The 14469-nt window shown below is 43.8% G+C and overlaps 1 protein-coding gene across 10 annotated transcripts in view; it reads right to left on the bottom strand.

The window, feature by feature from the left end:
• INPP4A (inositol polyphosphate-4-phosphatase type I A) overlaps positions 1 to 14469 on the bottom strand; it is a 200120-nt gene that overhangs the window by 93186 nt on the left and 92465 nt on the right. For all 10 annotated transcript variants that reach the window (XM_077482752.1, XM_077482754.1, XM_077482756.1 and 7 more), the window contains one exon: positions 11643 to 11761. In XM_077482752.1, coding sequence (XP_077338878.1) covers positions 11643 to 11761 — 119 coding nt within the window. The remainder of the gene's footprint in view (positions 1 to 11642; positions 11762 to 14469) is intronic.

The following is a 14469-nucleotide window of genomic DNA, read 5'->3' as shown; positions in this document are numbered from 1 at the left end:
TTAGGGATTGATCTTGGTCTCCCAAAAATAACAACATTACACATCATCTGTGTATAATGAAATTTTATCGACACTGCCTCCTCTCTCGAAGCCCCTAATAGCTGGTCTCTGTCTGATTGCCATTGCCAAAGGTTCTATAGCCAATGAAAATAGTAACGTAGACAGTGGGTACCCCTGCCTGGTACCTCTAGTCAAAAAAATTAATAAAAATGCTTAGATATTCCTCCATTTATCTGTATACATGCTCGTGAGGCTGTGTATAATAATTTGACCTACTTTACAAATCCTTTACCCAACCAGAATTTCTCCATAGCCTCCCATAGATATGCCCACTCGACACAATCAAATGCTTTGGCTGCGTCTAGTGATAATATGGCTCTCTTCCCTACATTATCTGATGGTAGCTGTAGGTTTAAAAACTCTTCCAAGTTCGTTGTTGTGGACCTACCTGGTATAAAACCTGATTGGTCCACATGCACCAACTTATGTATAAGCCAATTTTTTATTTTTTTTTGCAAAATCTTTTTGAGTTTTTAGTTGACATACAAAAATTACCCACACAGGGGCCAAACATTGGCCACATAGGGGCAGATCTTCTGATGTGGCATCAGACCGCATCAGGGCACATCATACAACATGAACAGACTGCCTCTGAAGCAGCAACAGACCGCAATAGGGCAGACCAACAACAAACACAACCTTACTTATCTATACCCCAATGTGGGGAGAGGTTTAGTTCAGGATAATCCATGCTCAATATTATGTTGACAGGGTAGTGTGACATGAGAGTACTTGGGTCAATATACTAGCATATTATAACCATAATGTTAATCTAGGGGTTGGTTACCGCATCAGTTGCCATAGTATTATCGTCTAACCAACAGGTCCACACCTTTTCAAATTTTCGTGGGCAACCCCTGCCTGAGTAGGTGGCTCTATAAAAAAAAAAGGGGCAAACTGGCATTCACCAGGTTGTTACAGAACCTGACAGAGGGGGGAGATGATTGTTTCCAGTTCATCGTGATGGCCTTGCGTGCATAATACAGTAATAGGGATAGGAGTATATTCCTAGCTCTAAGGATTGACATTTGTTCCACTAGCCCCAGCAGGCATTATTTAGGATCATAAGGGACACTAGTCCCAGTGATCCTAGCTATCACATGGAGAACTTTCTTCCAATAAATTCCAATTGCTGGGCAAGCCCAGAAAATGTGAAAAAAAAGTCCCCTGGCTTATAAGAGCAGCGCCAGCACGCCAGGGAATGCGCCAAAGACATCTGGTGCAGCCTATGGGGTGTGTAGTGAGCTGTGTGTACAATTTTGTATTGGACCAGTTTGTCCCTGGCTGAGACCAGAGGGGAGAATAGAAAATACCAAATATCCCTCCAATCATCTTCATCCAGCCCTGGTATGTCCCCCACCCATTTCCTGTGGAGGGAGGACAGCTCAGGGATGGCATTAATCTGAGACATGGGTCTCTTCAAGTCTTTCACTCGAAGGGTGGATTTGAGTGAATATTCCAGTATAGTTGATCTAAGATCTGACAGCATGTGCGACTTGGGAGATACCTGAAAGGGGCCCATGCAGGTATATTAAATTTGCTAAGCAATACGTGAAAGGAAGTGAGCTCTCCATTGGTGATAATATGCTCAAGAGTCAGTATTTTGTATTTGGCCCAGGCCTGTGGATCCAGGATGGTACTGAATTGTGATAAGTTAGGATTCAGCCATATGGGGGTGAGAGGAGACCAGGAGTTCGGCTGGGGTGCCCTCAATGCCTCCCCCACCTTCCACGCCCTCATAGTGGTGCGCATAGAAGGGGTTAGGCAATGAGTTTTTGGCCCCCTGAATATCAACCCCTTAAGGGTCTCCAGAGACCCCACTATACATAGTTACATAGTTAGTAAGGTTGAATAAAGACACAAGTCCATCCAGTTCAACCTGAGTGAGTGTCTACAATTATCCCTATCCCTGTACATTGCACACTCACATCGATCCCTACCCTCAAGGAGCCCACAAGCCAAGGTCCCCATTCATATACTAGGGCCAATTTTGGACAGAAGCCAATTAACCTACCTGCATGTCTTTGGAGTGTGGGAGGAAACCGGAGTACCTGGAGGAAACCCACGCAAGCACAGGGAGAACATGCAAACTCCAGGCAGGTAGTGTCGTGGTTGGGATTTGAACCAGTGACCCTTCTTACTGCTAGGTGAGAGTGCTAACCACTACACCACTGTGCCACCTCCAGCACCGTTGCGGAATTGGTCAGGTCTGGCTGCAACCACCAGTGGGCGGTTACAAGCTGAGTGGCCAAAAAATATATGTGGCAATCAGGGAGAGCCAAACCCCCACTGCCCACAGGCCTGGTCAGAGTGGTGTATTTGAATCTAGGAGATTTAGACCCCCAAATAAAGTAGAGGAAGAGTTAAGAGAATTAAAGAAGGTTTTAGTAATCCATTGTGGGGAATTCCTAAATATATACGCAAGTTTGGGGAGGACTTTCATTTTAAGAAGGTTTATGCGCCCAATGAGGGAGAGGGGAAGATTGCCCCACGCCCTCAGTTTGGATTTGATCCCTACCAGGACAGGTTGGAGATTGAGCCGGACAAAGTTCCGGTCCCCTCTTGAGATGATGATACCCAAGTAGGTAAACTTATCAACCCATTGAAGCGGGGTAGAGGAGGGTGAGGAAGATCAGGCCCCCTCATTCACCGGAAAGAGCCGAGACTTATGCCAATTCACCCTCAACCCCGTGAAGGCGGGGAAAGCGTCCATGATTCAGAGTGCGCCCTGCATTGAGTCACCAGCGTCATTTAAAAATAGCAGTAGATCATCCGCGTAGAGAGCCACTCTCTCCTCCAGCCAGCCCACCCTAAGACCACGGACCTCGACCGAGCTTCTGAGGGCCTCAGCAATAGGTTCCATGGCCAGGGCGAATAAGGCTAGGGAGAGAGGGCATCCCTGCCTGGTGCCCCTTCGCAGGGGGAACAAAGGAGACAAGGAGCCATTCAGTTTAATGCATGCTAGGGGACTGGTGTACAGTGTGCGCGACCAGGCAATAAATTGCAGTGGGAAACCCATGCTTCTAAGCACCTCCCACAGATACACCCACTCCACCATATCAAATGCCTTCTCCATATCAAGGGTGGCAATGGTCCTAGTGCCCCGATTAATATGGGGGCATGAATATTAGAGAACAGTCTACGTACGTGGAGGTCTGTGGACCTACCTGACAAAGTCTGTTAGATCAGAGTCAGAGATTTTATTACTTTATTGAGTCTAGTGGCCAGTTTCTTGGTTAGTATTTTTAAGTCACAATTTAGGAGTGCTATTGGCCTATAGGAGGCGCACAGCTTGGGATCCTTATTAGGCTTTGGGATGAGAACAATATGGGCCTCCCTCATTGAGGGCAGTAAGGAGCCCTGTTGGAGACAGGCTCGATACATCTGAGCTAACCTGGGGGCAAGCAGTTCCACGTGGGGTCTATAATACTCTATGGGAAGTCCATCTGGCCCGGGGTCTTCCCCACCAGGAAAGACCCGATGGTCATCGCAACTTCTTCTGGTGTGATCTCCTAGACAAGGAGTTGTCTCTATGTATAACCCTATTTAGCCTATATGTCAAGACCCTTGCCAGGATCTTAGCATCAGAATTTAATAGTGGATAATTGGACGATAAGATTCTGGCAATAGATGGTCCTTGTCTGGCTCGGCTATTACTACGATGCAAGCATCATTCTTGGTTTCCGGTAACTTAGATGATGCATGTGCATGATTCATTACTTTTAGCAGTTCTGGCAGCAAGATGTCTCCATAGCTTTTTTAGAGTTCTGATGGTAAGCCATCTAAGCCAGGTGCTTTCCCATTAGGGGAATCTGAAACTGCCCTAATAAATTCATCTAATGTTAAATGTGCATCCATATATTCTCTTTCCTCATTTGAAATAGATGGTATTATAAAAGGGTGCAGAAAATCTTTAAGTTCATTCTGATGATACTCTGATATGGATCTCTATAAAAAGTAGTAAATGAGGATAATATATCCATTTGGCTTTGGGAGATATTCCCATTTGATATGTGTATACGGCGAATGAAGTTAGAGTTAGTCTGGGATTTAGTAATAAATGCTAACATTTTCCCATTTTTCTCATACTCCTCAAAATATTTACTCCTTGCTAAAGATTGTTCCCCTTCAGCTTTTTCCATAGCCGTTCTTGTATATAGAAGTTGTACATCCTTCCTTATAGCTTGGTTTGCAGGTGTAGGATTCAGAACATATTGAAATTTTACTTCTACTGCCAGTAAAGTTTCCCATTCCCTACTTGTCCTTTTAAACCTACTTATAGCTTGTATAATTAACCCCCTGAGAAAGGCTTTCATAATATTCCATACCACCTGAGAGGTTGTTGAGTTTGTATTTTTAAGAAAAAAAGTTTCTAATTGTCGCATGGTCTCCCCATGGATCACCTGTAGCCATGAGGCATCCATGCGTCATTAACTTTTGATATGTAGTTTAATTTTTCTTATGGTCATCAAAACTCGAAAATGATCCGACATCACCCTTGCCAAATACCATACATCAGAAATCGGTGATCACCCGAGTCTCAGTGGTTAATAAAGAAAACCTGATTATTTAAAAAAAAAAAAAAAAAAGAATGTGGAAAGTAACATAGCATATGATCTGGATATGAAGCTCTTGAAGCAGGACACCTCTGTCATGTAATGGAAGTTCGGGGCAGGGGATTGTATCCAAGGATTGTTTCCTGCCTGTGCTTTGACAGTGCGTCTTAGCTGCATATAAAAAAATACATTGATTGGGGGTAATCCTAACTTTTCCTGCAGCTCTGCAAAGGAGAGCAAGCTGCCATTAGAAAAAATGTGGGACAAAGGCGTAACACCTTGCTGTTTTCATCGCTCCGCGCAAGTCAAAAGAAGCAACTCCCCGTAATAATGATCATTCCATATTGAGCTGTGCCCTGTAAAGCCATTGACATCTTGTAATTCGAGAGTTTTATTCCAAATTTTCTGAATTAAAGCATATGTGGGGAAGAGCTTGTTTTACTTGACAAATGATAAGGCTTCAAGCCCTGTGACCACGTTGGTGAGCCGTGGTATACCTTAAAAGGACAGTTGCAGGGTCCTCCCCTGATCCCCCTGTATCTGTCCCACCAGATATGGCTCGGGCAATATGTTGCAGCTGGGCTGCCAAGTAGTACAGCCATGGGTTGGGAAGGGCCAGTCCACCTGCATCTTTAGGGTTCTGAAACTGCTCCAATCTAATTCTAGGGGGTTTATTAAGCCAAATGAAAGCCAGAAAGAGGGAATTCATTCTAAATATTTTGAGTGGGACTACCATAGGCGTGTTATGTAGGATGTACAAAAGTTGTGGCATAAAAATCGTTTTGGTGCGGTTTACTCTGCCTACCAGTGATATTTTAAATTTGGACCATATTTTAGATTTATTCCTGATCTGGCCTAATAATGGGGAGAAATTAAGAGTTATGTACTCGTGGGGCTGTGGCGTGACCCAGACACCCAAGTATTTAAAATTTTGTTGATACTGGGATATCCTTTATAGTGTGGGGCCCTGTGGAGTTGTTGAGTCCAACATCATGATTGTGGATTTATTCCAATTAATCACTAGGCCCGAGAATGACCCACATTTTTTAACACCCGTCATGGCCTCACCCAGGGATCCTGACGTATCCCTCAGTAACAACATGGCATTGTCAGCGTAAAGCATGAGTTTTTCGTGTATCAGCCCATATTTAAAGCCAGTTATTAAAGGGTTGGAGCGCACTAGGGCTGCCATAGGCTCTATGGGAATGGCGAAAAGTAAAGGGGATGGGGACCGCTCTGTCGAGTCCCTCTATGAAGTGGAAAGCAGGAAGATACCCGGCCTGCCTCTCTAATTACCGCCAAAGGGGACTTATATAGGAGTTGTACCCAGTATTGAAACACCAGATTATTCAGAGTTGCCCAAAGATATATGGCCATTTAATGCTGTCAAATGCCTTGTGGGCATCAAGTGACAGCAGCGCCCTGTCACCAGTGCCATCTGCATGACATTGTATGTTGAGGAATAGTTGACGAAGGTTGATGGCTGTGGACCTTTCCAGTATAAAGCCGGATTGGTCTGGGTGGATAATGGATGATATCCCCTTATTAAGTCTGAGGGCCAGCACTTTAGCAAGGATTTTAATGTCATTCTGCAGGAGCAATATCGGCCTATATGAATCCGGCTCCAGCGATTTCTTCCCTGGTTTATGTAGCAAGACTATGCTGGCCTGTCGCATAGAGTCCGGGAGTTATTGTGAACCCCTAGAAGAGTTTAGGGTGCGGAGCAGTTGTGGTAGTATTACATTTCCATATTGCTTGTACAACTCAATCGTGATGCCATCATCTCAGGGTTCCTTGGAGTTGGGGAAAGAGTTGGTTGCTATAAGCATCTCCTCTATATTAATGGAAGTTTCTAGAGACTCTACCTGGGACTCTGTTAAACACAGTAGCTCTATCCCCCATAGAAAATCCCACACCTCCTCTAGAGTATGTCCCTGCTTGGATCGGTAGAGTTCCGAGTAGAAATCCACCAATTCCTACATAACCACGTCAGGAGTATTCACCCCCTTCCCCAATTTGTTGTGTAGGGCCCAAATAGATGTAGATGGTTGTTGTGAGTGTACTATTTTGGCCAGGAGTTTGCCCTGTCTGTTCCCCTTTATAAAAGGCCATTTTATTAAAGAACCTTTTTTTTCAGCTTTAGACGCATTAATTCTATTAATTGCATCCTAAACAGCTATCCATGCCTCGCGGGAGCCTTCCCCTGAATTGGCAATGTATTCTGCCTCCAGACGTCTCACCAACCTATAAGCCTGTTCTCTCTGTGCAGATGTATTACGTTTGATGGCGTTGACCTCCGATATAAATAGTCCCCTCAGGAAGGCTTTAAATGCATCTCAAGCAGCATTCAAATCAGGGGAATCTACGCGTCTCTGCCAGCAAGCCGTGATGTCTGTCTCAATTTTAGTGTGAGAGGGAAAGAGATTTAACCAGAACGCGTTGAGCTTCCATGGCGCTCTCGGTAAATTAGATGCCAGTCTAACCTTCAAGTGTACTATCAGGGGTCAGTGGTCTGAGATGCTTCAAGTTAGGCATTGTGCTTTCTCAATATGCTGGGACGCCGGTGTTGAGCACAGACACAGATCAATTCTGGATAAGGACAAATGTGTTTTGCAAAAGCATGAGAATTGTCTCTCTGTTGGGTTCCTATTTCTCCAGGGATCTGTCCACCCCACTTCCTCTATGAATTCTGCTAGGGCTGGCCTTGTTCTCAAGGGTCCCCCTGACTGAGGGGGGGTGTCCATCCAGTTTTGGGTCTATGATGCCATTAAAGGTCCCCCACCAATATTAAGGGGATCCCCAGGTTACACAATTGGTATGTCAGCAGGGCAGGTAGGACTATAGGATTAAACGGTGAAGGTATATATACCGCTGCAAGGATAAATGTCAACTGAGAAACTCTGCATAATAAAAACAATATCTTTGCTAATGGTCAACCCTTTAATCAAGTAATTGGAAATCTAGGGACCGATATATCAATACACTAACCCCCCTAGAATAGGTGGTGTGAGTAGAGTGATACGCTCACCCCATCCAAGTAAAACCTACCCACGACAAAGTATCTAACATCAAATGAGTTTCCTGCAAAATACATATAGCTGGGAGATGTTTTCTAACACAGGTGGATACCATGGTACGCTTGAGGGGATCACTCAAGCCCCTCACGTTCCACGAAACTATAGAAGAAGTGCAGGTCACCATGTCATACCACTATAATTACTGTACTGTAATTGCAGACACAGAGCTGCCCACCAACCTAACTTGGTATGCAGTGGGCCTCAGTGTCGGCTACACTTAAAAAGAGTATCATATTGTACCATACATAACCAGTTCTTGACGGTAAGGGACTGTCTCATGACTTTACCACGAAGGTGCACAAGGGCATGTGTTATGCCAGTGGTGAAATAGGCATTAATTGGGGTTGGAGTGATGTCCTGCAATGGGGGGCTCCTTGTAGGGGCTGTCCAGTGTTTATATTGTAAGGTATGTCTGGTTATTTGTGTTTCTACCTCCCTTTTCCCGATGGGTGTAGGGTATCAGTAAGCAACAGAAAAATTAAACTCAATAACTGTACAAAAAACTGTTGGGTGTAAACAATAACCCATTCCAGACTCTGTTTTAACAGGCACACAGTGACCAAAGTCTTGTAACTTATTTTGTACTCCAACGGTGGATAAAGTCGCATAGGAAATGTTGATGCTCATTTCCTGATAAGACAGGGGTATGTATCTCCCGGTCGTGTAACCGTGTGGCAACAAACAGAACAAAGCCCCTTATAGGGAATGGATTCAGTAGCTTCTGAGCTGAATGTTCACATGAGATTCAATCTGCTTCCACCTCGGGCCTTGGTGGAAAAGGTGGTCATTCACGTAAAGCCACGCAGAGGCCTCTGCTGCTGATTCAAAGAACTGTGCCCTGACCCCTGCTATCATGCAAAACTTGGCAGGGTATAGCATGGCATAGTTGGCCCGAAGACGTTGAAGTCTTTTCTTCACCTCCCCTAATTTGGCTCTGCACATCTGCCAAAAAAATCGGGGTAAAAGGATACCCTCACGCCATTGAAATTTATATTGCGTTTTTCCCTGGCTAGGTGCAGTATGCTCTCTTTATCCTTGAAATTAAGGTGTTTGGCGAGTAGGGTGCGCTGTGAGTCTCCTGGTGGAAGGCGTCTAGATGGGACCCTATGTGCTCTTTCAATCGAGTAAAAGGGTGTAAATGCCTCCTTGCCATACACCTCAAGCAGCCAGTTTTCAAAGAACTCACTAGGGTCTCTGCCTTCCGTCTTTTCTGGTAGTCCCAGAATGAGGACGTTACTCCTTAGACGATTCTCAATGGCCTCATTTTTAAGTTCATTGGCAGTCACAGTTCTGGATGTGAACTGCATTTCTCTAATAAGGGGGGGCCATTCTTTCCTCCAAATCACTGACTCATCTCTCCACTGCTGTGGTGCGCTCTCCGATTTTTCGTATATCATGCCAGATCAATCCCACCTCCTCTTAATTCTCCAAAATGTTCCTGCAATGTCTGTACTGAGGCAGTGCATTTATGTTCTGCTCAGGATTTCAGCCAGAGTAGGCTGTTCAATATCCTCCCACGGCTACCGCTGCGTTATTTTGGAGGTCCTGTGGCGGTATCTCATCGTCTGGACGAAGCCTGCAGTGTTCGGGGAGCTGTCGGTGGGTTCAAGTGGCAGATCATGCTTTTGGATCGGCCGGGAGAAGGATTTTTGCAGGGAAAAGCATTGGAAACCAAATGCTCTTTGCAGTACCAGAACAATGGCAACAATTTACATGTTGAAACCAGGAACTTCTTAAAGCGGAGTTCCACCCAAAAATTGAACTTTTGCCTTAAGTGAAGGTGAACCCCTGGCATGCCACATTTGCCATGTCATTTTTTTTTTGGGGGGGGGGGGGGGGGTAGCAGACACTTTTTAGAGGGATCCAGCTCCCACTTCCTCCTGGGGTACCATGGCCCCGGAAAGAAGATCACCCCCCTCCCTCTCGGCAATCATCTGGGACACGTCATAGGTCCCAGATGACTGCCCAGCCAGTCACAGTGTGCAGCGTGGCTAGCGCATGTGCAGTGCATGCTCGGCTGTGAAACCACAGCCGGGTGCCCATAGTGACAATGCCGGCACCGCAAGGAGGAGGAGGAGGAGAGGAGGGGGCTTCATTTGCCCTCATCGCTGGACCGTGGGACAGGTGAGTGTCTGATTAATAAAAGTCAGCAGCTACACATTTCGTAGCAGCTGACTTTTATATGGATGGAACTAAGTTTTAAAGCCCGCTAGCAGCTTACTTAAGGTGGCAATCAACACTCCCATTAGAATATGTGCTCAACATTTACATACCATGGTACTTTAATGGCTTCACTAGTGCTTGCTGAAGCGTGCAAATGCTTTGTCAAAGCTTGCTGTTCAAATACAAGCTGAAGCCTGTGTGAAACAAGTTTTACATCATCATATCTGCTATCCAGATCACAGTGATCTTTGCTTGTGTACAAAGTCATCTAGAGTTCTATACTCTCACACAGTTTGCACTCACACTGAAGCAAACCATAATGGACCATAAGTGAACCATGCCCAGCACCTCTTCCAAGTGGTTCCTGGTACAGTATGCTTAAAGGGGAAGTCCACTCTAACAATAAAATCGCTACATCTACAGGCATCCACAATCTAACACTAACCTATCTAGCCCTGTAAAGAAGAAATCACTATACATACCTTTTCTGAAGCATTTCTGGTCCCACACTGAGCTGTCAGCTGCGGCTTCTCTGTGTAGGTGGGTGCAGAGGAGGCAGCAGATAAAGGAAGCCCCATAGTAACTCTATAGGTGGCATCGCTTCCTATTCCTTTCACAGCCATTGACAGCTGTCTCCTCTGCAGAGCTTACGCTGTTGAAGACTGAACCAGAGCGGCTTCAAAAAAAAGGTATGTATACTGATTTCCTCTTTACAGAGCTAGATAGGTTAGTCTTAGATCGTGGATGCCTGCAGATGTAGAGATTTTAGTATTAGGGTGAACTTCCCCTTTAACCTTTGTGGGGCACAATTTGGAACATGCACAACAAACTAACCGAATTAAGGGGGTGAACAGTGCCCAGGACCATTTACAATTGCCAGTGTGAGCGCACCCAAACATTCAATCTTGGAGTGATTGAACTTTCTCAAACAAAAATCACACGCACTGTTGTAAAGATTTTCTATCTTGCTCTTTTGAACTTTAAGATCACTGTGGTTGAAAGTAAACATCCATTTGAACCCACTAATGATTAGAAAAATTAACATTCTTTAAATGAGAATTTCCAAATTCAAATTCTACTAGTGTATGGGCCAGCTTTAGTGGAGATTAGGAAACAATGGATCCTAGAAGCAGCACCCACCATGGCTGAAGTGTACACAGCACAGGACCTGGAAGCGGTATCATGAATTTGTGAATCTTATGTTTAGTACATAGACAGACGAACATTGAGAAAACGAAGATATCCTTAGCAAATGTAACATATTTAGAAACATATTTTTTCAATGTCTTTATTTAAACAATCCACTTGCATGTAAATTCAAGCTGTTCTTGTGTTGCACCATATGTTCCACTTTGTACAACATAAAAGATGATTAAATACTTTTTTTTTTTTTTTTTTTTTAGATAATGTGTTATTCATGTTTGCCAGTGTCCTTTCAACTCAGCAGTGCTGTATGGTATATTCTTCACAGTACAGGTTATAGGAACCCATTGATGTTCCTGTCAATGGTGGAAACCCCCAAGTAGAAAAACTATTTTTTGTGTAAACTTTTCCACTTGGTTTATTAAAGTGGACCAGCAAGTCCTTCAACAGCATTTCTGGAGTGGACTGAACTTACTGGGAAGCACGAACATTAAGTGAAAAGCCCCACAACATCACAATAAACACACACTATATATCCCCAAGTAGTCGCTTTACTTAATGTAGTGTGAGCAACAGACCTAATTCACAAATGTTATTAATGTATGAAAATAAAAATTTCCCAGCCTAGGAAAGCCAGGCTCACCTCTATGATTTCTGTTTGGGCATGCTTTGTCCAAAAAGCCTGAGGTGGGGTTGTGACACTAACAGCAACAAAGCTATTTGGCTTCCGATCCAATGATGGGGTAGTAAGCTCACTACAAGCTGTGAAGAGAGAGAGCACAATATTTTATGGAACATCATTTGCAAACCACCTTTCAAAAGCTAGATCTTTTCTCTGTAGCCTACAAACATATACTCAATATTTCAGCTATTACTTTACTGCAGCATACCTGGCAAGAAAATAGCCACCTTCCTGATCCTCACTAAATAATTTCAAATGTATGATCTATTCATTGCCACCAGTATGCAGTAACAGGTATGATTGAGACCAGTATTTGATCAAAATTAGTAATGTAATACTAAATGTTTCTGCACAGTGGAACATGGAAAAACATAATTATACAAATTAAGCCAGATGCCAAGATAACACATGCTAAAAATTAACAATTTTTTTATTTTTATTTTTTTTATTTAGAAAATTAATGTATTTTAAAAACACTCATTACTGCACTCATCACCTCCTGCTCATTCTAAGTCCACACAGTATCAACACTTCCACTACACGCCCTCCTATAAATCTCACTCTCGCCTTACCACCCTCACCCTCCTACTACTAATGTCTGAGGACATCGCACCAAACCCCAGCCCTCCCACACCCAATTCCCACCCTCAAAATTGTCTGTCTACCTCCTCCAACAGTAGTCGTAACTCCCACCTTCTCATCCCAATTCTTCCGATTGCACAAGTCAGCCCCTCTTTTTCATGTGCTCTCTGGAATGCTCGCTCGGTCTTTAACCACTTCAGCCCCGGACCAATTATCAGCCTAAGGACCAGAGGTCTTTTTACAATTTCGCACTGCACTGCTTTAACTGGTAATTGCGTGGTCATGCAATGTTGTACCTAAACAAAATTTGCGTCCTTTTCTTCCCACAAATAGAGCTTTCTTTTGATGGTATTTGATTGCCTCTGCGATTTTTATTTTTTTGCAATATAAATGGAAAAAGACTGAGAAAAAAAAGATATTTTCTACTTTTTGTTATAAGAAAAATCAAATAAACTCAAATTTTAGTCATACATTTAGGGCAAAATTTATTCAGCCACATGTCTTTAGTAAAAAAAAATTTCAATAAGTGTATATTTGTTTGCGCAAAAGTTATAGCGTCTACAAACTAGAGTACATTTTCTGGAATTTACACAGCTTTTAATTTACGACTGCCTATCTCATTTCTTGAGGTACCAAAATGGCAGGGCAGTACAACCCCCCCCCTCCCCCAAATGACCCCATTTGGAAAGTAGACACCCCAAGGAAATTGCTGAGGGGCATGTTGAGCCCATTGAATATTTTTTTTTTGTCCCAAGTCATTGAATAATGACAAAAAAAAAAAGTTTACAAAAAGTTGTCACTAAATGATATATTCCTTACACATGCCATAGTTATATGTGGAATTGCACCCCAAAATATATTCTGCTGCTTCTCCTGAGTACGAAGATACCACATATGTGGGACTTTTTGGGAGTCTAGCTGCGTACGGCACCCTGAAAACCAATCACTGCCTTCAGGGTTTCTAAGGGTGCAAATTTTTGATTTCACTCCTCACTACCTATCACAGTTTCGAAGGCCATAAAATGCCAAAATAGCACAAACCCCCCCCAAATGACCCCATTTTGGAAAGTAGACACCCCAAGCTATTTACTGAGTGGCATGTTGAGCCCATGAAATATTTTATATTTTGCCACAAGTTGCAAGAATATTACAATTTTTTATTTTTTTTTCACAAAGTTGTCACTAAATGATATATTGCTCACACATGCTATGGGCATAAGTCAAATTACACCCCAAAATAAATTCTGCTACTTCTCCCGAGTACGGGGATACCACATGTGGGGGACTTTTTGGGAGCCTAGCCACGTACGGGACCCCGAAAACCAAGCACTGCCTTCCGGATTTAAATATAAAAAACGCTACCAAAAAAAACTGTTAGCGATCGCAGGGATCAGGCCTGACTCTGCGATCACTGCAGTTGTGTGTTTAGTGTTTTGTAAGTGACAGTGATCGATCGATACTGCACTTGGGTGGGCTGGGCGGAGGGGCAAAGCGCAGGTGCTAGCAGGTACCTGGGCTGATTCTGCTAACAATGCGTTTTTTTGGAACCCTAAACTGCTGGGGACGCTAGTATAGATCTGATCAGATCAGATATTGATCTGTTCAGATTCTATACCACTACGGGGAGGTTTATGTTTTGCGCGTGGGTGTTAGCGGTACTGGCACTAACCTAACGCTGCCTGGGGCGACGCAGACCCTGACCCTAAAACCGAATTGATATCACCCGCCGGGTGATTAGGGGGTTAAACCTTTATTGGGTAATAAATGGTGGGTGTCCTGATGCTATAAAAAGCAAACTAACTAACCAGAGTCACCCGTAACACTTATACGGTGATCACTGGTGAAAGGGTTAACTAGGGGCAATCAGGGGGTTAAAATCTTTATTAGGTAGTATATGGGGGTCCCTGACGCTATATAAAAACCTGACGGGAAACCTAAATAACTAACTGGCTAACCAGCGTCACCAGTGACACTTATACTGTGATCGCTGGTGAAAGGGTTAACTAGGGGCAATCAGGGGGTTAAAACCATTATTGGGTAGTATATGGGGGTACCTAGCGCTATAAAAACCTGGCGGTGAACCTAAAAAAATAACTAGCTACTTAGCGGCACCAGTGACACTAATGCAGCGATCAGAAAAACGATTGCTTAGTGACACTGGCAAAAGGGGGTGAAAGGGTTAACTAGGGGCAACCAGGGGGTTAAA

The sequence above is a fragment of the Lithobates pipiens genome, unplaced genomic scaffold (assembly GCF_037356315.1).
Source record: "Lithobates pipiens isolate NorthernLeopardFrog02 unplaced genomic scaffold, aLitPip1_a1.2 Scaffold_16, whole genome shotgun sequence".
Taxonomy (NCBI): Eukaryota; Metazoa; Chordata; class Amphibia; order Anura; family Ranidae; genus Lithobates; species Lithobates pipiens.
This window is presented reverse-complemented; position numbering and strand designations above follow the sequence as displayed.